This window comes from Branchiostoma lanceolatum, chromosome 4 (assembly GCF_035083965.1).
Source record: "Branchiostoma lanceolatum isolate klBraLanc5 chromosome 4, klBraLanc5.hap2, whole genome shotgun sequence".
NCBI classification, from domain to species: domain Eukaryota; kingdom Metazoa; phylum Chordata; class Leptocardii; order Amphioxiformes; family Branchiostomatidae; genus Branchiostoma; species Branchiostoma lanceolatum.
In genome coordinates, this window is record NC_089725.1 from 2,717,764 (window position 1) to 2,742,890 (window position 25,127).

The window sequence follows — 25,127 nt, forward strand, 5'->3', positions numbered from 1 at the left end:
TTCTGTTCACTCCTGTGTAAAATCGCAGTGACTTCAAAATTCCTCAATGCGAGGAAGCATTTCTTCAAACCAGGGGGATGTAATATAATGCATATCAAGTATGTATAAGCAGATGTGTGTAGGTAGAGGAATTCCTTAGATTACTGAGAAATGGACATGGAGTATGACTAAGGCAGAGCAAGGCGGCACAAGGCTGTATGACTAAGGCTGTGCGAGGCCGTGCAACTCGGCACAAGGTTGTCCACTCCCCCTGGGACTTACTACTTCCTTCATCATGTACCTTTGTGATTTATCTTGTGACTCAGTCTGTCAGCGAAGATGTAGATGTAGATTGTGAAACATATAAAATGAGTAACCGAGTGTGTTAAGCAAGACAGACTGGGATTAAGGATAGAGAGGAGAGGACATGCAGAGTGACTTGAAATAAAGATCTTTCCCATCGGCCACGGCAACAACTGGAGTCTGTCTTCACTTTCCATCGAAGGACCTCTTTCGGCTATTTCCTTACACTAGCAGGCCCCAATGTCATTCCCTTAAGAAAGGCACTTAACACCTATTTCCCCACTTGACTCAGGTGAAAATGAGTACTACAACTCTTAACGACAGGCACTAGATATCTAGCGAGGTCAACGCCCACAGAGACGGTCCTTTCAAATGCAAAGTAGCTAATTAACGCCGATCTACTGGCACGCGAGGGGCAAGAAGGAATATTTCCCACCCTTTGTCCGTTGATTACTGGTTGATTGTTAATAGCAGCAATACATTAGAAAGGAACTTTTCATATGACTAGTTTGCAGCACATTTTGACAGTGGATGACTTTTGATCCGGACTTTTGATCAGAACTACGCACTGAAAAAGTTTTAAACATTGACATGACCTGACTACACAACGTTATATTTGATAATGCGGCAGTATAGCCCTTGCACCACGCTTCGGAGAGGGTATTTTGGTATCTTTTGTATGGTTAAAGTTGTAAGCTGTAGCACTTCGTATTATACCTGAAGCATTCTGCCGCTGCCATTCTGTCTGGAGAACTAGGACAAATGGTCTCTTATCGCAGTCTTCATTTTCAGGGTTGTATTTTTGGACGGGGAAAGTCCCTGCATCACCGAGGACCACACCAGTCTGTCTACCATGGCCGAACTCAGGTCAAAACTGTTGTGCTATGCCAAAAGTCGGTTAACAGCATGTGATTCAGAACAAACCTTTGAGTAAGAGCTGTCGACCGGGGACGGCTGTTGTTGCTGCGAGTGGTGCGTAGATGACGTTGGCGAGATGGGGACGCTAGGAGACATGGGCACCCCTGGGGATGTAGGAATGTTGGGGGAAGTAGGAATGGGCGGGGAGGTCGGAAAGTTGTGTCCATTTCCCTCAGATGAGGGCGACTGGAGCTGTTGTAGCACCCCATGTTTGAGGTAGTTGGGTTGGCGGCCCATTCTGATACCTGTGGATAGGGAAATAAAGAAGGGTGTTAAAGATCTTCCAAAATTGCTCCTTCTTTCTTATATCACGACTCAAAACATTGGACAAAAGCAAACCTGATGGAATGACTTTAACACTGTGCACAACATGAAAACAAAACCACAGCCTATATCAGACAGGTGGGCATATATCTAAGTTAGAGTGGCACTTATCCTCATTTGCTCACTTTTATCAGCAGTACCTATCATCAGCAGTGTAGACATGGCTACAAATGTACTAGCAAGGTCAAGATGAGGATTTATGGCATGACCTGACCAGGACTATGTGTTCTTGCCACACTCAGCAATTACCCATCTGGGTCTGCTATCTATAGCAGACTAAGGACAAGATTGTTTCAGAAATGTGATTAGCTCATCAAAATTGAGATTATGTATGTTGGTAAATTAGCATGGAGACAGTACTTCCTTGGAAAACCTGATGTCATGACTATGTGATGCTTGCAGTTGCTTATAGGCAGGAATGAGACAACAGTGCCTGAATAGGATCATTATAGGGTGGGAATCTTATCAGTCAATAGGGAGCTTCCTTGAGTCTGGCCAATACAGGTGTGTTTCTGAGTGTTTGTTTAGTTATCATGGCTCTTGGCCATGGCAACACTACTGATGAAACATGGGTCATGACATTCCCACCACACAACTGAACTTTGAAGAATTGCCACAACCACTCCAATCTCATTCCTTAGTTTTCAGATCTTTAAGAATTATCATCATGGCAAATTGAAATATCAACTGACCACAGTCTGAGGGTTCACACAGTGCCTTGGTACACACATTTTCAGGGAATGAATAACATACATTGTAGCAAGAGGCAAGTTTTCACTCGCAACCTTCTGTTTTCATCTTCACCAATTTAGAAAGTCCGAGAACCAAGGACTTGAATTTGTGTGGCCCCATGAAACTTGAAGGAGAACAGAGTATTCCCATCAATAGAGTGAAGAAGAGCATATTTTGGGATCAGTCTGAAGATGTACATGTACATGTACACTTGTTGCGGGCAAAGTCCAAGGTCTTCTTGCTTGGCAGTTGGATGACCTGTGTGCCATACGTGTTGGCTGTGAATACTTAACGTTATATGAAGGTTGAAACTTTTCCTTCTGTTTCAGCTATTTGACTGTTAACGTAATAGAATGCCCTACAGGACTCACATGGCTCCATCATGGATTATCATGTTTAATAAATGATACTGACAAGACATTGAACTGACAATGATGCTTTCATGCGAATGTAATGGTTTAGAGGGAAGTGGATCACAATCATCTGATTCAGCTTCCATTTTCTGAACCAGTTTCCTAGCTTGAGAATTATAGCAGTAGTTATAATATCAAGTATTCTGCTGTGGGGAGGGGGGGGTCCCTGACACAGGTTGGCAGCAGTCGGCTAGTCTTCACACCATGTTTCCAGGCAGCTTCATTTCACGAGCAGCCACATGATCATTATGGTCTTGTGTGGCTCCATAAATCTCCAAAAAAATCTTTTGACCTAAAATTCTTTAAGTGAAAGATTTCTTGCTCTAATATGATGTATAGTGATCAAATGCTTGACTCTTCAAGGATAAGAATGAAAGCAATATGCAAAGTATTTCTCTTGACTTCTTCCGCTCTCAAAAGGTTTCAAATGACAGCCAAAATTTTAGGTCAAAAATATTTCCTGCTTTGATACGACTTACTGTGATCAACAGCTCAACTTTTCAAGGACAGGAATGAATACACTATGCAAAGTATTCCTCATGACTTCTTCCGCTCTGAAAATGTTTTTAATACAGCAAAATGTCAGGTTATCCCAGTATCAGTGATGTGGGCCAGCCTGTGTCAATCAGTGGCTTTCCCCTTCACAATAGGTCACAGTAGTCACCCGCCCTGCCGTATGGCTTACTGCCCTAAGGCAGACTGCCCAGGCACTGCCTGCATGCTTGGACATCCATACCTGCCAAACAGCACGGCCCGGCATGTACACTTTCTTCTGTGGCCCAACATAGAAAATGCTGCACGGTTGCAAAATATTACAATGTAGATTGATATTCAACCATGCAAACGATGTGGTAAAACAATATAAAGTTTTCGTTTAAAAGTTTATGTTTTGTAATGGACATGAATCGTTAAAAATGTCTGGCTTGTACAACACTGGGATATGTCGCAATGCATTATTGTTGTATATACTATCATACCACAGCAGGGCGTACTTGGGCATTTCCGCCGGCATCAGTGGTTGTATGCCGTGTCAGACCCCCATAAATGGCCATATTACATATATTACCACAAAATGACACAAAAAGAAACTGATTTTGTTAAGAAAATGGACAAAAAGGTGACGAAAATATGGTGCCGTGTAGTGGGATTTAAAGGTTAGGTACCTTTAAAAACCTACATCAGTCCCGCCTACGTGGCTCAGTTGGTAGAGCATAGAGAGTGTACGTTTGGTGGGGACTGGAACGGTTCGAACCCCATTACAACCTTTTTTTTTATTTTTTTTTTATTTAAATTTGTTTTTTTATACAAGGAGGAAATATATATTTTTTTTCTGGCATGTTCTTCATCTTTTTCTTCTTCTTCTTCTTTTGCATAATTTATGCAGGAACTTGTATATCCCATACGATAAATGCTACAGATGTCATATTTGATTTGTAGGTGCCTTTAGGAAAGGTGAATGCACCACATACATTATGCTAATGAGTCTCATTGGCATATTTTATGCTAATGAGTCTCATTGGCATATTTCATGCAGAAACTTTCATTTCATTTCTTCCAAATGCGCCCCAGTCAGCTTTTTTAAAAAGCTTTCTTGAAGCTGACTTTGAAAACAGTTTATTTCATACCAAACTTCATAAAACTGAATAAAACTTAACACTGCACTTGTGCAATTTAGTTCTTTTTACAATCTATACTTCAACCGTTTCATCCCCACCACAATGAGGTCGTATGGCCAGCTTTTTGTATAGCACATGTGACAGTCATAATGGACTTGGCAGCAGCACTATAAAAACAAGTAGTATCACCCTCCATAGGGCCCCAATTGTCTGACCCCGATTTGCGTAGATGCAATTTTACTCCGACATACTCTGGTGATGAAATACCATCGATTCAGTGCCTCACACTGGTAGACAATGACCGCAGATCAGAACATCGTCATACATACATGTACGGACAACGGATTGTCATTAGTAGTGTCTCACATACAGAGTTATTACATAATCATATTCATACTAGGGTACCGGTCCCGAAAATTCAGGTCCAAGTCCGGACCTAAACCTGGCTGGTCCAGAAAGAAATATTGGTTTCGTACCAGTACCATGTACAGGTACCTACCCCTAATTTATACCCAAAAGCAAATTATACCTCTTGTAAATTTGTTGTTTTTCTCTATAATGAAATGTAGTACAGTGGAGTTTGACCATTTTTGAAAAATGATTTTTAATCAGTTGTTAGTTGTAAAACAAGTTTTAAAACAATTATTGTGGTTATTTGCAAAACTACGACTGTGAGTTTAAACAAGAAAGTGAATAGGTACATTTGTAATTGCAGACATGACATCTTTTGTAAAAGCATAAATAAAAGTACATCTGAACCATGAAATTTCACAAATATCATTACATCGCTATTCAATGTTTCTAACTCGTACCAGTAGATTAAAGAAGAACAAATCTAAAGCCACTTGTCACATTAGAATATCACTGAAAAGGCATGAAGGGTATGAATACTTTCGTTGTTAACTATCAATAATAATAGCTCAATGAACACTCACCTTCCTTCGACATTCCCACTGTCAGACACTTTGCATATCTACAGTAGCGACATAGGTTTCTTGTGACCACATTGATGGCACAGTCTTTGGACTTGCTACATCTGTAGGATTCATACTCATATGTTCCATTCTTCGTTTTCAGCTGGCTACGACGGAAAAAACCCTGAAGAACAAGTTGAAAAAAAGGAATGCTTTCATCAGAATAAAGTTTTAGCCAAGGAGGTGAATCTGTACTTCAGCAATCATCATAACCATTTTCATAACTACATATCTTGCTTGCAATTTAGATATAAGGTGACCTGCATTAGAAACTACAGTTCCACCGCCTTATATCTTCGCCAATTAATTTCAACCTAACGTTATATGACATTGAGTATGAAAATAAGGTCATTTACATAGATCATCAGTTGATCTTCTCCACCCAAAGTTGTCCAAAGTATAAGTCTTATTTTGACAAAGATTATGCAAATAAGACCCTCATTAGCATAATCAATATTCAACAATGTTCAAATTAAATTCACATAACTTCTAAATGTCACTAGACAATAGGATGAAATTGCAGTCAGTTATCAATATGGAATTATAGTTGTTTCTCATTAATCATGCAAATTAGGGTCCATTTGCATATTTCATCCATCAACATTCCGATCTTCCTTAGTTACATGTACAGATATCCCATGTTTGAATAGTCTAATTATGGAAAGCAGCAGTTTTATGAAATTGCCCTTATTACTGCAAATTAGAGTCTGTTTTGCACAATTAACATTTAATTATACCAAGCATCACTTAACCTATTTACATATAAAAATCATGATGATTCATCAACCTCATCTTGAGCTATATCATTTTCTCATCAATTGTGCAAATTAGGTCTTCATTTGCATGATTGATAACTATCACTATTTCTCTCTTTATTAGTTACATATGTAACATGTTTGATAGTCCTATCATAAAATGCAGTGGACGTATAAACTTTCCTCAAGAATTATGCAAATTAGATTCTGATTTACATAATAAGTATCTAATTATGTTTATCATCACTCAAGCTGTCTACACACCAAAAATCATCTGTCAACCGCTTCCAAGTTATTCCCTTCCAAATTCTGAAATAAAAGCTGCTCCTGCATTTCCACAAAAGCTGCTAGGGGGGGCCAAATCTACATGACTTAATTTTCTTTCAAAGAGCTATCTACATGTACTACTCAAGAATCATGACCATAGCATGTCCCCAACACGAAACATCAAAACAGGAAGTTCCGCTGCAGTATCTTAGAAAATCACTTGGGGGCCCAAAATCTAATCATCTCCAGGTCTCATCAAGACCTACCCACATACCAAATATCAAGATAATCCATCCAGGCCTTCTCGACTTATGCTGGTCTTCTACACGTACACACAATCATACAAACAAATGCTATCGAAAATATAACCTTATTGGCGAAGGTAAATATGTAACTGCAGAAATGATACACAATGAAGTTTGGGTGTCACATTTATCATTCATATCTAAAATAGATTAGATTAGTTCTTTAAGATTAATAAATATTAGCAATAGTTCAACTGTCATGTATGTACATGTACAAGTTGCCATACATTGCACCTGTTACAATTGTTTCACTTTAAAGTTCTATCATACATGTTGTGATCAAAATTGTCAGCATGGTGCAAAAAATCAATCCTGTTCTTGGACTGTATGTACTGTAAATGCATTTTACTTTGAAGTAGCTTTATTTTGCAGTAGGAGGGAGGAGGAGGTTTTCGCAGTAAAACAATCTGTAGTACAGTAGCCATACAAGGGAGACACATTCACAGTGACATGAATTCACAGTGGAGAGGTCATTGCAAGAACTGTCACTGAAAGTAAAATTCTCAAGATTTACAGTATGATGCTGACGGTTAAGTCTCTGTCATGATGAGACTTTTAATCTGACAATAATAGCAAAGGGCGATGAGGTATTACAAGCAAAAAAGGTAATAACATTAACAACACATAATGCACAAAATGCCAAGAAAATCCCATGACAAATGGATGAGGTTACCCAACCAGAGGGTATGATGTTTATTACTTTATCTGCAAATCCCACCTGTGACCCAGAAAATGGCCTAGAAAGTATGAAGGCAAGTTTGCTGACCATTTTCTCGGCTATATATCTTTTAGGCAGTTATGAGTCATTCCACCTGGTAATGGATTGTGTACGTGGAATGGTAAGATCATTCCGCATTTAGGTCAGGTATTTCTGGGGCAAACTGCCCGATTCAATCACAATCAGTCATTCTTAACGAAATGAAGAAAATTGCAGACCAAACTGTAGAACTAAGTTTGTTCTTAGTAATGACATTAGCAATGTTTTTGTTGAAGGTTCAATGCCAGTAGCTCTGAGAAAGACACCTTGCTTCTGCGTGATAATTGTGGCTGCTCTACAAAGAGGTTATTGACCCCCCCCCCCCCCAGACTGGTTTCACTGAGATGTACTTTCCATCCAGGATGTTGGTATAACGATAGTTTTGTAGGGCTTTGGTTGAAAGTGTGTTACTGTAGAGATTGTAAGATTCTGCAAGTTGGCAGAATTCATAAGATGGTGTATGCAAAGCATGATCAGTTTGACCTCTCTGCTTTACAAAAAACTGCTGCGGGGGACTGTCAAACATAGTCTTCAACTGCCTCAATGTATCGTTACACATTACCTGATACAACTCCTTATCAAAACTGTATGAAAAGAAGCAATTTATTATTATTTGCAGAATTTCTAAGATTACAGAAAAATGTACCGACAGCTTGCAGCTTATATATACACATGTATAACATTAACAGGTTAAAAATGTAGGCAGAATGTTTTGAGACCTGTAATATCATACACGTTAAAGATTATTTAAGGCAGAGTAAGGAAGATGATAAATCTTTAAGAATGGTACTCAGAATAAGATTGATAAGTAAATTTAACACAAATCTAGAGATCCACAACTTTGTACTGGTTAAACGAAAAATAGTTGTAGTTGATTTTGCTACTAATATTTTGACAGTGGATGGCTGAAGTTGAGTCATTCTTGAAAACATCGTCTCTTATTTGAGGGCAAGCTGTTAAAATCACTACAAAAGAGATTAAAAAAACAATCCATATCACAAGATATCCTTAGGACTCTCTCACTTCATTTCACACCTCTTAAACTTAAAGCCCCTGACACAGTCGTTGAGCATTGACCGTATATGTTGATCGCTAAGTTAAAAAATCGCTGGAGACCCAAGCATCTTTTTGCCTAGAAATTTACCCCGTCACATTGGATGGGGCTCAGGGACCTGCAAACATTGGCTGATCTCTAAAATCGTGCGATGATTGAAAGAACACACTGGAGGTATTACTTCTAAATGTCATTTAGAGCTTGCAGACTCGTCAGCCAATCGACTTTCCTGCTGTGTGACAGGGAAAGATTTCCTTGTCATTGTGCATGTTTACATCAGTTATTCATTTTGTTGCAAGTACATTTGTATGTTGTGCTAGACAATCTTGTTTACTTCCATGTCCCATTGCTCGTTAACAAAGCAACAAGGCCATCAGATTGTCCATGCTGCAAACTACTCCGATGCAATCTGATTCTGTCTCCGCAAAGTCAAGGTTGATTCAGTTATGGTCTACCACCCTGTCCAGCTGTCACCTCCAGTTCCTTTTGGAAAAACTGACAAACAATCTGGCTGGCCACAGGTGGTGATACCAGAAAAACAATTTGATACAAAATTGACATTACAGAGGTTAGCTTTTGTGAAGTGTCCTTCTGGTTTTCTGAGTGGGTGTCTCTGTCTGTTGACGCACACACGTACTTGGGTGGGATTAAGTTTACTTAGATACACCTGTTTGTGGGCAAGTGTGTATAGTCGGCGCAACTTATTCTGTTTCACACGACAGAAGGTATTTGTGATGTAGCCTCTTCAAGTTAAAATATAGATTGATTGCTGATTGCTTGCATATTTGATTTTTAGCAGCTCCTACGTGTTCAACTTTGATGCACCTTATTTGTCAAACACCTCCCTTCCTCTATGAGTCTAGATGAATGAATGAACATGAGTCACTTAGGGCTTAAAGTTTTGGGATGTCGGATGCTTCCGCCATTTACCAACTTGGCCCAAGGCTAATCAGACCAACTCAGCCCAACACCCTGGTCAACTTGGCTCAACATTCTATAGCTAACCTTAACCCAAACCTTAGCCATGTTGACCTAGCCTAACCCAGTGTCTTGGGCCAAGTTGACTGGGCTGAGTTGGTAAAGGGCCGAATGGTCCTGATCCCCAAGTGCTACAGGCAGTCAGGACTGTCCTGTGACCTGTCCCTTACCTGACTTCTATTATTCATATTTATTTTACAGGACATAAATACATGTATGAACAGGGACAGAGGACAAGTGCTCGTAGTTTGCTTTATCCAATGTTGTTTTGGTCAGTTATTGTATGGTTACCATAAAAACCAAAGAGCTGTGCATAGTTCAAATTTTACTTGAAGATAGATGAGATATCATCTCATCATCATCATCTGTCGACCCCGGAGGGGGCGGGGCAAATCCACAAGAATATCTATCTAATGGGCTGTGGATAGAGTCATCTGTCACTTCTTGACTGTCAAGTTATGTACTTTCTTGATGGCTTTGTTATCTCCATGAAAAAATACTTTTTCATGGGGATATTGTTTTGAGTGTGTTTGCGTGTGTGTTTGCGTGTGTGTATGTGTGTGTCTCGGGATGCTTAAAGTCAGCATAACTGAAGAACGTGTAGATGGATTGTAACGATATTTGGTATGTGGGTAGGTGTTGGGTGGAAAAAGGTCAAGGTCGATTGTGGGCCCCCTGGTATGTGTCACTGGAACTGCAATGGCATATTTGTCAAATTCTTCTAAGGAGAATAACTGAAGAAAGGAGCAACAGATTTTCATGTTATTTACTATGCAGGTAGCTTAGACAGAGATGTGCGCAATGAATGGCAAATTATGCAAATTGGGACTGAATTTGCATAAGTAATGAGGAAAATCTACACTTCCATTCTTGGCTTGTTGTGGTAGCTCACACCTGTTAGACAAGAATTCCCCAGGTCCCAACAGCTGGTGGTCAAACCACAAAGGGGTACGCTACTAAACCTGTAGACTTGTTTCTATTATGTCGATAGCTTAAGTGTTACTTGAAATGGTGATAATGCAAATCAGAATCTAATTTGCATAATCAAGGGGGCATTATATAAACCCACTCCGTTCAATGGTACGAAAGTTAAAAAATGCAACATATGTTGTAACTGAGAAATAAAGGGACATTGATAGATAAAAGTTATGCAAATGAAGACCTAATTTGCATAATTAATGAGAAAATACTGTAATTCCATATTGGTAGATAACTGGAATATTATACTTGTGGCATTTGGAAGTTATGTGACAGTGAACATAGTTGAATATTAATTATGCAAATGTAGGCTTAATTTGCATAATATATATTTCATTGAGATTTGAGGTCTCCGAAGTCTTGTCTTTGTAGTGTTTTGAATTTGCAGTTGAAACAATTCTGTAGTATATTTAAGTCATACGAGGGAGACATTTTGGCGATATCATGAATTTGGGGTGGAAAAATCACTGTGATATTACCAAACAAAGATAACTAAGGACTGTAATTAGCAAAATGATTTTGAAATCATCTTTATCATATTGAATACGTCAATCCCTTTGCCAAATGGTGTGCATACTGAAATATCTGGAAAGCGAGAGCACATGCCTGCTTGTTGACAGATATACTCCTGTTCTCTATACACTTTAGGGAAGAAGTCCTTTCTACTCTTACATTAGGGAGAGTCTGGCATTGCATTAACCCATCATTTGAAATACTTATTAATAAGTATTTCCCCTAAGGTTTTTTGGATGCCTCCTCTCTAGGGGTAGTACAGGTGTTCCGCTCAAACTTCAATCTGTGATGAAAAAAATTGAGTCCATTGACCCGTACAAAGAAGATCAATTATGATGCCTGCAGTTGAGACAACAATGCTGCTAGTCTGACTGTAAAGTGTAGACAAGGCAGACAGGTCAACTCAGACCAACCTTTTCCCTGTGGATGACTGACCCAATTGACTAAGCTTGTGATTGATGGGGTCAATCATATCATCCAACCTTCCATTGTCAGGAGTTATCAGGACTCAGAGTCTGACCCAGATGGACAGTCTGAAATCAGGCTATACTAAGGCCACAACAATTTATTTCCTTGGTCCTCGGACATTCTGAGGTAAAAGTTGGTGATACTGGCATCTTTTGACATGTCTATCATTCACTCCCAGAAACTGTGTGTCCCAAGATACAGACCTCAGTCTGACTCTGTTAACCTTTAGCACTCTGAAGTAACAATTTGGCACCCAATTCCCTATTGATGGCAAATTCAGATTCAGCAGGTGCCAAAACCCCTAAAAAGTGTAGTATATTGATTTTCATTGAACCATGTGGAGGGTAATGTTGTTTTGGATATCTAATGAGGTGTTCATTGACCTTTGAGAAATGTTACAAATTACCCTTTATGATTGCAAATAGTTTGATAGCTATAGATTAGGCATGCCTGGAAAAAAAAAATGTGTGAAGCGAACGTACTACATATATGTGATTTCTAAAAAATCTTAGTTGTGGGCTGAATGGTCCATTGATAATCACTCTTCAAAAGGGGCCATCGAGATCTTAATTTGTGACTTTTCCCGGAATTTCTAGATCCTATCTGTGCCATGCTGTAAGGTTTTCAGCAGGTTGACCTCACCTGTATTGAAAGAAAAAGATAAATAAACACCATTTCTTTATTACCTGCTATAAAACACTACTTGGACTGTGCAGAAATACACTTTGAGTGGGTCAATATTTTTACTGCTAATCAAAAATGCACTTTTTACACACCTGGCTCCACATACAGCCCACAACTCCGTAGCTGCATAGGTATATAAGTTGGTACATCGTCTGCTAGATTGCATGTTTTTAACCGTAACAGTGTAAGATGAACATGTGATGTGAGTTTACGTGAATGAAGAAGGTATATAATAGCCTGATTTAATCGCGCTTATATCAGCCGCCCGTAACCTGTCAGCCCCAGACAGCTGGAGTTTGGGTTATACGTACAAACTAGGTATATAATATTATCAGTTGTTACGATATCATAGAATATATATATGTTTGATTAGTCGGTGTATGCTCACACCTTACATCAAGATTCATTTCATGCATTTATCTTACAATTAGCAGGTCAATAGCTTAGGCAATTAACAAACACCTCACCCAAAATGTACACACTATAAATACTTCACGGAGAATTGTGTCTTACGGACTCTTGTTCTCTTTCAAAGTTTGAAACAAAATCAGCTCATGCAGTTCCAAAAACTAGCTGCTAGGGGACCTAAACTTATTCTCCGCAGGGTGCGAAATACCTGGTTGCACGTTGCACAGTGCAACAAGATTTCGGTTGGTGCAAGTTAATTCCAAACCCAGGTAGCGCAGTGTGCAACCTTATATTTTTAGCCAAAGATCTCAATCGGAGCCCTGGAAGCTCACAAAAACACAGTGTCACTCTCATAAAATTCGGTAAATCTTCAATTGAAATAAAAAAATCAACACTTTTTCGTTTTAAACCATCCAAAACCCTTCATAGATCGTGAATTTGAGCTGAAAAAGACTAAAACACACTGCCCTCGGCTAAACAAGATTTTATTAAGTCAATGGGAACAAAATACTATCTAATTTATATTTTGAAATATAAGTAGTATTATACGCTACATACGAGCTTAATTTGAAGAAATCAGTGAATGTTGCTGGAGCAACCTGAAATTTGGATGTGCAACCTAGCATTTGCCCTAGGTTGCAATATGGGCAACCTGGCTCAAAAAAGTATTTCGCACCCTGTCTCCCTTCCAATAGCCATCTACCACTAAAAATCATGATCATAGCATGTTCAGAACTCAAGATATCAAAACCAGGGAGCCCAAAATCTAATCATTTCGAGGTTGCACAAAGACCTACAGGTACCATGTATAAAACCAAACACCCCTCTTGACATTTATGCCACCCTACTGTATCTGTACATCTGTACGCCGCGTATGACACTTGTGGTTTGTGACCTTTAACAGAGCTTTAGCAGACGTAAAAGATGGTCTTCGCTTGTGAAAGGCAGGGTTCATCTCAACGCAAGCACCCCGCATGTCAGCGATCTGTTTTTGACTTTCTACATGGCCTGAGCTGCCAAAACAGACAGGGCTGGCTTTAGACAATTTTGTAACTTGCTGGTGATAACTGTCATCAAGGTTAGGACGGCAGAACAGCTTGGACATATTCATGGCTCAACTTTCAGGATGTATTTACAAATATAGTTATTCTAGGTATTTTTAATGTGTATGAAAAGATTAATTATACAAATATGCTCTACTTTCAAGGCTAGGTCTGTGGGAATTTCCCAGAAACTGTTCAAAGTATGATGTCTTGTTACATTATATACTCTTCTTGATTGAGTTACCATGTTCACAAGATTGTATTTTATGTTAACGGCAGGGTCAGCTGGTGGGGCAACAACAGTGAGAAATGATTGTTATTCTTTTTGACAAATATCACTTGGCCTTTAATGTTTGAAGCCAACAATATTTGCTGTCAATGATGGCCCATTTGTTGTAAAAGAATAATTGCTATATCTATAAGTATCCTGCAAACTTCAGTAGAACGCTTCGAGTACTGAAGCACACACAGGAATACAGGAGTTAACAGCAAATGCTTGAGTTGTATAGTCAGTGCTCAAAATTTGCTTGTAACAGGTGAATTGGTGCACCTAACATAAATATTTAGGTGAAAGGACAAAATTTTGGCATTCTGGGTAATAATATGGCGGACGGAAAATAGACTGTAGCATAACCTCCTTGGTTGTAGCAACAAAGAGGTGTTTTTGATGTTTGATCACACTTAGAGTCCAGTTGCAGGTTAGCAAAAGAGATTCTAAAAAGTTGTCTTGTAAAAAATTGTGTTTAGCAGGAAGAGGATGTGACATTTGCCTTATAAACCAGCCGACAACTATGTAGTGTGATTCTCCCACGAAGCCCTCAGATTGTGTCAATACTAGTAATGGACGGAGAGTTTTTGACGTCGCCATCTTCTAATGCATGGTTATCAAAGCTTTTCAGTCAGTGTTCTGAATACGTTGGTCTGTCAAGTTTGCATTTCTGGCAGTATAACTGATGTTTGAGCCATGGAAATATACAACGACTTAGATGTGTGGTTGTGAGGTAGCCAAGATTCTCAACCTTGCGAGTAGGCGGCAAGACAGCCCAATTAGAATAAAAATTTCAGCCATACAGTATTTTGTTCACCCTAAGGGTATAGGTTACAATATGGACTTCTTTAACTTACATTTCCCATTCTACACTGCAACCACGGTCAAACCTGGCCGAGCAACCACCTGGCACAGGCAACCACCTGCCGTCAGAGGACACATTGAAACAGTCCCGTCCATTTTTACATAGTTAAGACCCTCTCCCAAGCAACCAACTGTCTTCCCCAACCAGCAACCACTTTTTTTCAGTCCCAAAGGGGCCTACACCCTCCCCTGAACCACCATAATTGATTGACAGCAGCATCCAACCCAGAAAACCCAGAAACGGCCTGTTCACAATGAGGATTTCTGCAAGCTCTGGTACCATCAGCCATGCATTCAATTTTAACACCAGAATCAGAAACAATTCTTATACACGCTGTATTCTTCACAACAATACCAGTGACACCACTGTAAAGATAGATGCAGTTGAATAACATTTAAAATCTGTTAATGCACCTTTTTTGTGTCATCAGTTAAAATCAGTGAAATACTGCACAAAGTACAAATTGACATATATATATATACATGTACTATAAAAACTGAATGCACTTGTTTTGGCTGTTCTATGAGCAGACAAATGCAACAAAACATGTTTGATTGTTAGATAAACACAGTTCTGATTGTCAAACAATAGTTTAAAGAAAATTGTTTACATAACAGCATGGGGATAAGAACTCTTGTGCATCTCGTGGAGACTGATGAGTTTCCTGGGTATAATTTTTTTGGTCTACCAGCCAACTTGTCGAGATCAACCACTCTCCTCAGCAACCACTTTTACGCCAGGTTTGACTTTATATGAATAGGAACTTCCCCAAAGGACAAGTGCTGTTGATATTTCTGTGGAATAAATCACGGATCTAGTTGAATGATTTCCCGGCCCTTTATACCTCCTCAATATGAGAGGGATAATTGATAATTGGTACATTCGCACGTCATTAAGGCTGGACAGTCTGATGTAACAACTTGAAATCTGGGATCAAAATACTGGGTGCATAATTATACTTTTGTGCGCCCAAAATTGGAGCTGTGTGACTAATTTTTGTGGTGTGCACCGGTGCACCTTGATATTTGTGTAGGGCTCCGTATGTAGTTAAAAGTGCTAAGTAACCTAGTATACAGCTCATGTTCTTGACACACACGTGTCAGAAAAAGAAGAAAAACCCTTGTATTACTGTTCAATATTTTGAAGTTAGGCCGGCTTTAGACTGACGATGGTATACGGTTGTGCGATTATTGTTGTGAGTGACGCTTCTCTTTAGACACACGGTCAGGAAATATCACGGGACCCCCGCAGCGCAGAATTCCATTGATGTGCGCGTGTGACCCAAAGTGACCTCTTGCGGGCAAATTCAAAATGGCGGGGGAACCGCTTGTTTGGGTCATGCAAAAGGTGAAGTTTTTACTGACTTTGCAACAACTGTTACCCTGCAGATGAGACGATGAGAACATGTTCAACAAAGAAAGAGATTGAGGCCTGTACAGAGACGGCCGGCGACGTTGTGACGACAGGCAGTCGCAGGACTGTATATCATCGCCAGTCTTAAGTGGGCCTTAGCTTTAGAATTTCAGATTCAGGTTCGGAAGAGAGGCAGTAATGGTTTGTAATTAGGTTTTGCTGACTTCTACTTTATTCTTTACTCTATTATTTATGTTGAGTACCCAGAATTGTTGCTGTGCACCTTAATTCTTAGCATGGTTAGGTGCCCATGCATGTGCACTCATTCCCAAAAGTGAATTTCGAGCCCTGTTTTTTTAACGGGTCAGACAGGTACATGTTATGTGAGCTGGTAAGAAGTACTGTGTCTGTGTGTGTGTTGGGGGGGGGGGTTGTCTCTTGTAGTTCATGTACCTTGCATCCTTCACAGGTGTCCACCCCAAAGTGGAACCCCGAGGACTCCGCCCCACAGACCTTACAGGGACTTCTGGTCACTGGCGGCTGCGAGCTGCTGGAAGCACGGTCACCTGTGGACACACAACCAACATGATCGAAAGGGGGTCAATACCCAAGTGGCCTGTACAGCAAGACCCTAGACAAACATGGCAACCCAGAAATCCCCACAGCAGAAACAAATCCCATGACCTAGATTCCATTGACTGAAATTTATGTAAATAGGCCTGTCTGGCTGGCTTGTCAGTGACAGGGATGAACCAATAATGAAGGACGCATCAGCAGCGCAGATGAAACTATCGATTTTGTTTGATGCTGATAGATTCAGACTAACTGTACCAAAGTAAGCAAATTGGGACACAATTTTTTTGCTTCACCATTTAGGTTGCAATAGATGTGACTTATCTAGGGCAAGAAAGTAGGGCACTCTCATAATGGGCCAGACAGTACAAATTAATGACGCATCTGATGGCCTATAAAGGAGAGAAAAGGGATGTCAGGAAATCTGTCTGACAGTAACTTTACCAAAAATATGAATAGACACACAAAGAAGTTGCAGTTTGTATCAACGACCTGTTAAAGAGAAAGGGAATTAGCAGCTAGACAACTAACAGCCACTGAATCAACATGACTGCTCTACAAAACAGTGAACATATATAATACTGATACATCTTTAACGTTGATTGTACATTAACATTTTCAAATAACACTAGAAGTGACCACCTCTACATAAGGATCATCTGGCCAATGTGACCACTGTTTGGTGGTCCCTCAGATAAATTTCCCCCTTGACATAAGCATTAAGACCCATGTTCATAGTGACTACATGTCCAGATAGGCCAGATTTTTTGGTCCCCTGAATGGTCTTCTTTGTCAGTTTTGACTGTATATTGGAAGTATCCTCAGCAATAGTCATGGCTTAATCTTAATTTAAGGCTGCAAAAGAGCTGTATGTTTTCATCCTTACAAATTTACACACAGGCTATACATTTTTTGTATGTTCTCTTTTACCCCAACAAAATGATTGGAATCATAAAAATTCAGCAAGTGTTTGCAAATTGACACTGAATAAAACCTGCTGTGCACAGTATAAGCAGTGCAAAAAAATGTTGTTCAAGACAATAAGATGTTAATCAAACATCCTACGGTTTGGTGGGACTGTAAGTTCAAGACCCCATGATCAAGACCACAACCTTAATACCATAAATTCAGTTACTTTCGCAGGATTTTAATTTCGAGGTGGGAAGGAAAAGGTAGCCTGGATACCAGACCTTTCATGCTAGACAATAACCACTTTTTGGCTGGGGGAGCACATCATACGCAATATAGCGTTTGCACCCAGTCTATCTTGGCAGCCGATCGCACGAGAGATGTATTGCACAAGAGATAATTAGGGGCCGTGTGCTAACTGTGGTGTGCTATTAAAACAATTCTGTAGAAGTCATACAAGGGAGATGCATTCGCTATGTCATGAATTTGCAGTGGAGAAGTCATAGCGAAAACCGCGAACATAAAACTGCAGCGAAAGTTTCAGGATTTACAGTAACCATACTTAACTGGAAAATTTACCTTTTCTAGCCATGCCCACTGCCAGGCATTTTTGGAGGCGACAATACTGGCACTGGGACCGCGTCTGCTTGGTGATGTCACACTTCTGCTGTTTGCTACACTTGAATTTGGTACGATCTCCCCCATCCTTGGTACTTCTGATGAAGAATTTCTGCAGGAAGAGAAGACGAATGAAAACTTGGTTAACGTCATTGCTACTCTAGGTTAATGGATACCACTGGCTTGTAAGCAAGGACACAGCCAGGTGACACAACTTGACAAGTCATTTCCCTCCCCTGGTATCTGTTATGGACCCATGTCCATTTTGATGTTGCAATGAAAAGATACAAAATCACTAAATTTTTGTATTCAACCTTTCTTGTTGATGCCATTCCTGAGCCGTTGACAAACTTTGTACGTACTGGTAGTTCAAGAGGTGTCATCAAAAACAGTACCTCAGATGTCTTGATACTTGATCTTTTACTCAAACTCAAACACAATCTAAGGAACCACGACCAAAGAGTGGTCACTTTGGCCAGATGGTCGTATCACAGATTTGACTGTACTACAGTTGAAGGAAAAAAAGTGAAAATCCTTGCAAAGGTAAATAGTAGTCGGAGCATTTAAGCTGTAGACACACTTTTGTAATAAGCCTCTAATAAAAGGGTTGATGACCAGCATTCCTTTACACTTGAGTAACATGAACAGTTTTACTCTGCTCAGTCCAAGATGAGAAGGCATTTCTGCCCACCATATTGGATCATCATTGTTGGGTCCACATGGAAAGTTCTTAAAATGGCGGGCAGAAATGCCTATCTTGGAACAAGCGGAGTAACATGAAAAAACTGTTAAATACTTAAGACTTCCTGCGTGTTTTGTGTTCATAATTGCATAGAGACAATGTATCCAGGGCGTCACATATGGCCATAATCCCATTCACACTGCATATTAGACTTGGATTTCTTGTTTATATATCAGAGTAGGTTATCCTCCTAACATTTAGTTCTACTTTAAAATCTCATTGATTAGCTGATGTGTAAGCAGTACAAAACAGGCACTACTTGTTTATGGAACAGGAACTTCAGTACAGCACTGTCACATTCGTTGTTGGTTGTCATACAATTTCGAGGTGGTAGTATTTTCAAACAGGCTGTGACAGAACCAACTGTGTACAAGGAACCAAGACAGCCTTTTCCGTAACTAGACAGCTGGATTTTGTATGACACATGCTCGACTATCCTGTCAATGGCATTATGCCCTTAGTTTGCAATTGTACAATGAACGTACATGTATGACGAATATCACCGGGCCCTAATTCTTACTAGCAAAATGGTACTTCCATATGGTATCTGAATAATTGACTCTCCATCCTATAACTGATGTATATACTATAGTCTTAGTGAACTAATCTTCAGCATATCATACAGAAGAGATTATACTTTCAAAATGTCTCGTACTAGTTTCTGATGCAAAACAAATTATGGCAATTATAATTATAGCTAGCATTCAATTTAAAAGCTGATCAGCTATGGGACTCATGAATGGAATTGGATGAATGGATTCAATTCAACATAGCTGTCCAGTGTACTGGTGTCCAAGATTGACTTAGGTGCGCTTTAGACCTACGATGTTATACAGTCGTGCGATCATCGTCGTGGGCGACGGTTTTCTTTAGACACACGGTCAGGAAATATCATGGGACCCCCGCGGCGCAAAAGTCCATTGATGTGCGCGTGTGACCCAAAGTGACCTCTTGCGCTCAAATTCAAAATGGCGGGGGAACCGCTTGTTTTTGTCAAGCAAAAGATTAAGCTTTTACTGACTTTGCAACAACTGTTGCCCTGTAGATTTGACCTTGAGAACGGTGCTCAACAAAACAAAGAAAGAGATTGAGGCTGGTACAGAGACGGACGGGATTTAACCCGAGTTCGTGGCCGCCGCCGGGGATGTCCCGGGGATCGAGGAATAGGGGCATACTAGAGAAGTAGCCACTGGTAGCAGGGCGTCGCGCCGGAATAACCGGTTACGGATAAGAAAAATATGTTTCCATTGCTAACTGCATGCATATTTACAAAGAAAACGATAGAAACTTTCCTTCCCGGACAGGAAACAGCACGCTGTAGGCTTATTAGCATATCACCCACTTCCGTCGCCGGCGACGATTCTTCTTTAGACAAGAATAAAACAGCCACAGGCCCCCGCTGAAAGTCGTGCGACTGGGTCCGAGGTGGTCGCACGACAATTCGAGGATTCCCCGTTTATTGCCGTCGCACGATTGTTTTGATCGTCTTTAGACGGCCAAAAAATACCGTCGCCGGCGACGTCGCCCACGACGATGATCGCACGACTGTAAAATGTCGTAGGTCTAAAGAGGCCCTTAAAGGGGATGTCCCTGTAGCTCAACTTCTAGCAGCCTGGGTCACAGTCGAGCTCCTTGTTCCAATTAGTTGGTAACTGGGAGACCCACATAAATCCTGGGTGGGGCATCTCAGTTGGAGCTGCACCCGTCTTTTTAAAGGGACGCAAATGGGGGTCCCATGTTCGAGGAGGTGCCTTGAGTATGTTAAACGGGAAGGGCTAACAACCCCTCCCTGTAAAAATATACCATGCTACTGAAACAGCAAGAAAACTTCCTGCCCTATGTACTACTTATATAATAAGGCACTACAAGGGTCTGAACAAATGAACGGATACATTAAAGAATATTGTGTCACCTAACTCTGACAGTAATACTAGTCTAATAGTAATAGCATAGCATATCATAGAACGGCTGATTTTTGACCCCAATCTATCAACTTTTTGCTTTCAGGAAAAATATTTCAAATCATTTTCATAAGCAGCTGTACAACAAAGGATGATGGAAGAGGACAGGCCTAACCAAGTACTTACTACGAGATAAATTACTTCACAGACTGACTAATGCCCTTGGTCCAGCAGAACTGGGACACAAGGACCAGTAAATGAGGCTGCTATTGGAGAGACTATAGCTATATATAGCCTATAGCGTTGATTGGTGTGATGGTTCTATACATTCATCTTCTCTGGAATGGGCTTTTCATTAAGATAAAAAAAAAGTGTGTAGAGATACTATGCTCTATCCTCTAGATCGCTTTGAAACTTTGCTTTTTTTATGTGCTGTATTACTATAAATGCAAGTTTGCTGTGATTTAATTTCGCATTGTGGAGAAAATGAGTGTTTGTGGTGGTTTTTAGTTTGCAGTTGAAACAAGGTGGTAAATGGGCAGGAGACAGAACAAGCATTTTCTGTTGGGTTCAAGTTTGCAGTGAAGAGGTAACCGTGAAATCCGCAAACATTAATCCACTGCAAACTTAAATGCATTGAATGGCATATCACACATTGTTAACACATTGGGCCAGTGCTGTCATTTCTAATCCACATCCAAACCAGGATGTTGTAGGGCTGTGAAAATCTGGTATAGCCAGGCCTCTCAGTAAATGTCAAGAAGAAGAGGGTACTGAGAGGGTTCACACTAGGGGTGGTGAGGTCAGTGCATATTTTACCCTGCAGACTGACCCACCAGCTGTCTGTTTCTAGGCCACACAAAAAAACCTGCATCATTACCTGTAAAGTAGGCCAGCATCTATTCAGGAGGCATCACACACATGCCAACTACAAGTGCTCCAGGCCTGAATCGGGCAGCCTGGACCCTCTATTCATCGGCCCAAGTTTCTATAGAGAGGTCATGATAAGGATACGACCTTGCACTAGAGGTCTGAGACTGCTGGAGCCTGTGCTTCACCTACTGACCCTCACCTTCAGACCTGCACAGATGTGCACCTGGGAGTCGGCCACACATGGCAGACTTCTTTCACAGGTTTCTATAGGGATGAAAGTGCAGCCTCCCCTGCAGCTCTGACTGTTGTGTTATTGATGGACTTGCACCTGCCTTTCAGTACTAGTGCTTTGATACAATATACAGATTCCTGACTGAGAAAAAGGAACTTGTTACAGTTTGAGAAACCCTGAAAATGGACAACCAATCCACTGCAGAAATGTTGATATTCCTGCAGCTGTATTTGTCATGAATGGAATTGCACCTGCCTTCCTTCTTTGATAGATACACAGATTTCTAACAGAGAAAAAAGATCTTGGTTCTGTTTGAAAAATCCCAGAAAATAGAAACCAATCCACTACAGATCGATGCTGATATTCCTCATTTGTACAGGTCTAGAAGTCTCTATCTATATGTGAGACAAAATTCTTTAGACAGACTTGACTCTATTGACCCAGTCTCCAAACCAAATTGATGGAGTATGCAGGAATTGCTAAACATACTCACCAATACCACACCTGGCATGATTATCGAAGATGAAATATAGGGCAAACAATAAATGCAATATTGCACAAATCTTGTCATAAAAACAAGACAATAAGATAACAGCAAGACTCTGCACAACCATAATCCTGTGTGCTACAACGCTCAACCTTGATGCCCATTATCTTTACGAGGCTGTTCATCACGTCTAATCTGCAGTACTTAATTTTATGAACACACAGGGATTTATCTTAGCAGTGCAGAAATGGGGGCAATACTTGCCCCAACTCACAATCTGCTAACTCTGCTCACGACTAATTGGCATCTTCCTTTCAGGTGGAAGTAAGGACCGCTTTACATTACAAACTATAGTCATGTGACTATCGCTGTGGGTGACGGTTGTCTTTACATACACGGTCAAAAAGCATCGCAGCCCCCCCCCCCCCCAACTGAAAGCTTCACATGACCAAGCTCTGTGGTCGTGCGATGGTATGCAGAAAAACCTTTGTACGAACATTTTTTCTTCCTTTTTACACACTCAAAAAGTACCGTTGCCAGCAACATAAACATCGCAGCCTACAACATATATGCACCAATGCTTCACTGTTGTCAGGATAAAAATGAAAATGAGTCTCAGTTAATCCATATTCTTACTGCTTGGTTTGGCCCATGTCCTTTAGTTTCTTGGTTAGGACTGGACAACAATAAAAATAATGAATAACCAAAACACATTCCTTTTCATATTCTTTAATGTTGCTGTCTCATCGCTGTTGTACGTATAAGGTAGCCACGTATTCTTGAGTTTACAAGGTAGACAGAAAATATCCTTACCATCTTTCCAGGTAGAAAAGTATTCCAGTTTAGTCATCGTATCAATGATACTGTAGATACCCTTTAAATTTCATGCTGTCAACAGCTGATATAAAATAAAAGCCTATCAAAGGACACAAGTCATCTTTTAAAAAAAAGCTGGAGTCAAAATCTTACAACCCAACTTGTAACTTGAAGGAAGAAGATTGGAGTTGACAGCTCAAAAAGGAGGCCATGGAGTACTGAGTAGCTATTTAGGATTCAGTAAGAAGCACCGATGCATGTCTGGCTATACTTATCCCCAGTTACAGGGCTTGAAATTAATAGATGTCTAAACATGCTAAAAATCTAGGTGCATAGAAAATAAGCTGGGGGCACAATATGAAGTAAAGCCACATATAAGCAAAACCTAATTACAAACCTTAATACTGCTCCTCTTCCTAGCTTGAATCTTATAATTCATACATACTACGGCTAACATTTTACAAGTTCAGTAGAAGCCACTTAATTGCACCTTGAGTAACACACATTCCATTCAAACTGCACCGAATCCCAAAATCCCAAACCGGTTCCCATTCACTGCATTGTTAGTGACTATGCATATCTGCACGGCGCATTGTCACCAATGCCGAGCTATGTAAGCCATGCCACACAGCACACTTTGACGGCGTCAAATGTGCACAGGAACACGCTGTGACGGCCGTCCCAGGGTGTCATATGGGGCGCCCAGAACGGCTGTCTCCACATTGATATAAGACACAAACAACTGACTATATATACTCGGTCAGAAAATAGATGAACAATCATATTTTACAATCTTTTGATTTCTTTGAAGGACAAAGTTTGGGAAAATAAGGAATTTGCGAAGTTCGTACGGAGCGCCTGTCAGAACGTGCGAGCACCGATCTCAGAGACCGTTCAACCAAACCCGTTCCTAAAAGAAATAAAAAACACCCAAACTATATATCAACTTTTCCGCTTTTTATTATCTTCAGATGTAATACTTATGATCTGTTTGGCTGGAGCTGCCAATAAACCTGCGTAAAACCTACAGGAAACTCTGTTCTCGATGTGAGGAAGATCTGCCATGACACATGTGCGGATCAGCCCCTTAGACGGAAAGTAGCCACTTGCGACACAAATATTACGACGATTCGGCATGATTTGTCTAAACATGCCGTGCTCGGGATAGAAGTAACACCAGTATGGTTGCCTTGATGAGTGTAGTTGGCAAGTGAAATTGGGCAACTAACTAGGCTAGCGACACTTTCTGCACTTCTTAATACCATGTTTTGTTGCTTCAATTCTTGATTACATGTTACGTTATGTTCACTTTTTCGAAAAAATAAGCATCTTGTTTTTTTCCATGCTCTTGCATTCGATTTGGAGTTTGAAGAGGATGTCCGCCATAGAATTGAATTGCTGTGGCCTACGAAATCTTGGAAAATGAATATAACAAAAACAACATTTTTGATGGGCTCTTTTCACAGCTTCATGCATGATATTTTGTACTGATTGGCACTGATGTAGACAAACTACTTCTATGGACTGTGCTACTCTCACCTCTCAAATAGAAGTACCCCCTAGAATAGAAGTACCCCCGGGAAAAATCTTCAAAATCTAATATAGTACCCCCTGAAATAAAAGTACCCCCCGGAAAATTTCAAAATTGACAGTCGAGGTAAACTGTTTCCATACAACTGTCCGAGGGAAATAAGATAATAAGCAGGTAGGTTGCATCTATTCAATTATGCCTGAGGACCATACCTATTAAGTATAAAAATATTGAACATAAAAACTGTACATAGCTGTGAATTCTTCAAATTATGATGATCTCCCTCGCCACTTCGCAAAATATAATTTTCAAAAATTGGGCATAGGTTCCCCGCCAGCCTGAAATTTTTACCCGTCATTTCAATTTTCCTTTCGGGAAGAACATATCGAGCGCCGAAGGCGCGAGGCGTCGCGCCGGAGGCGTGACCATCCTAGGGGGGTCCGTGGGTATTCTCCCCCGGAAAATTTTGGAATCTAGACCCTCTGAAACG

At 40.3% G+C, this 25,127-nt stretch overlaps 1 protein-coding gene across 1 annotated transcript in view; it reads right to left on the reverse strand.

Moving 5' to 3' along the window:
• Nucleotides 1-25,127, reverse strand: part of LOC136432232 (nuclear receptor subfamily 1 group D member 1-like) — a 73,506-nt gene that overhangs the window by 28,724 nt on the left and 19,655 nt on the right. Inside the window, exons 3-6 of the mRNA XM_066423299.1 lie at nt 18,017-18,167; nt 16,409-16,521; nt 5,221-5,383; nt 1,207-1,445 (exon numbers count right to left, since the gene is read on the reverse strand). Coding sequence (XP_066279396.1) covers nt 1,207-1,445; nt 5,221-5,383; nt 16,409-16,521; nt 18,017-18,167 — 666 coding nt within the window. The remainder of the gene's footprint in view (nt 1-1,206; nt 1,446-5,220; nt 5,384-16,408; nt 16,522-18,016; nt 18,168-25,127) is intronic.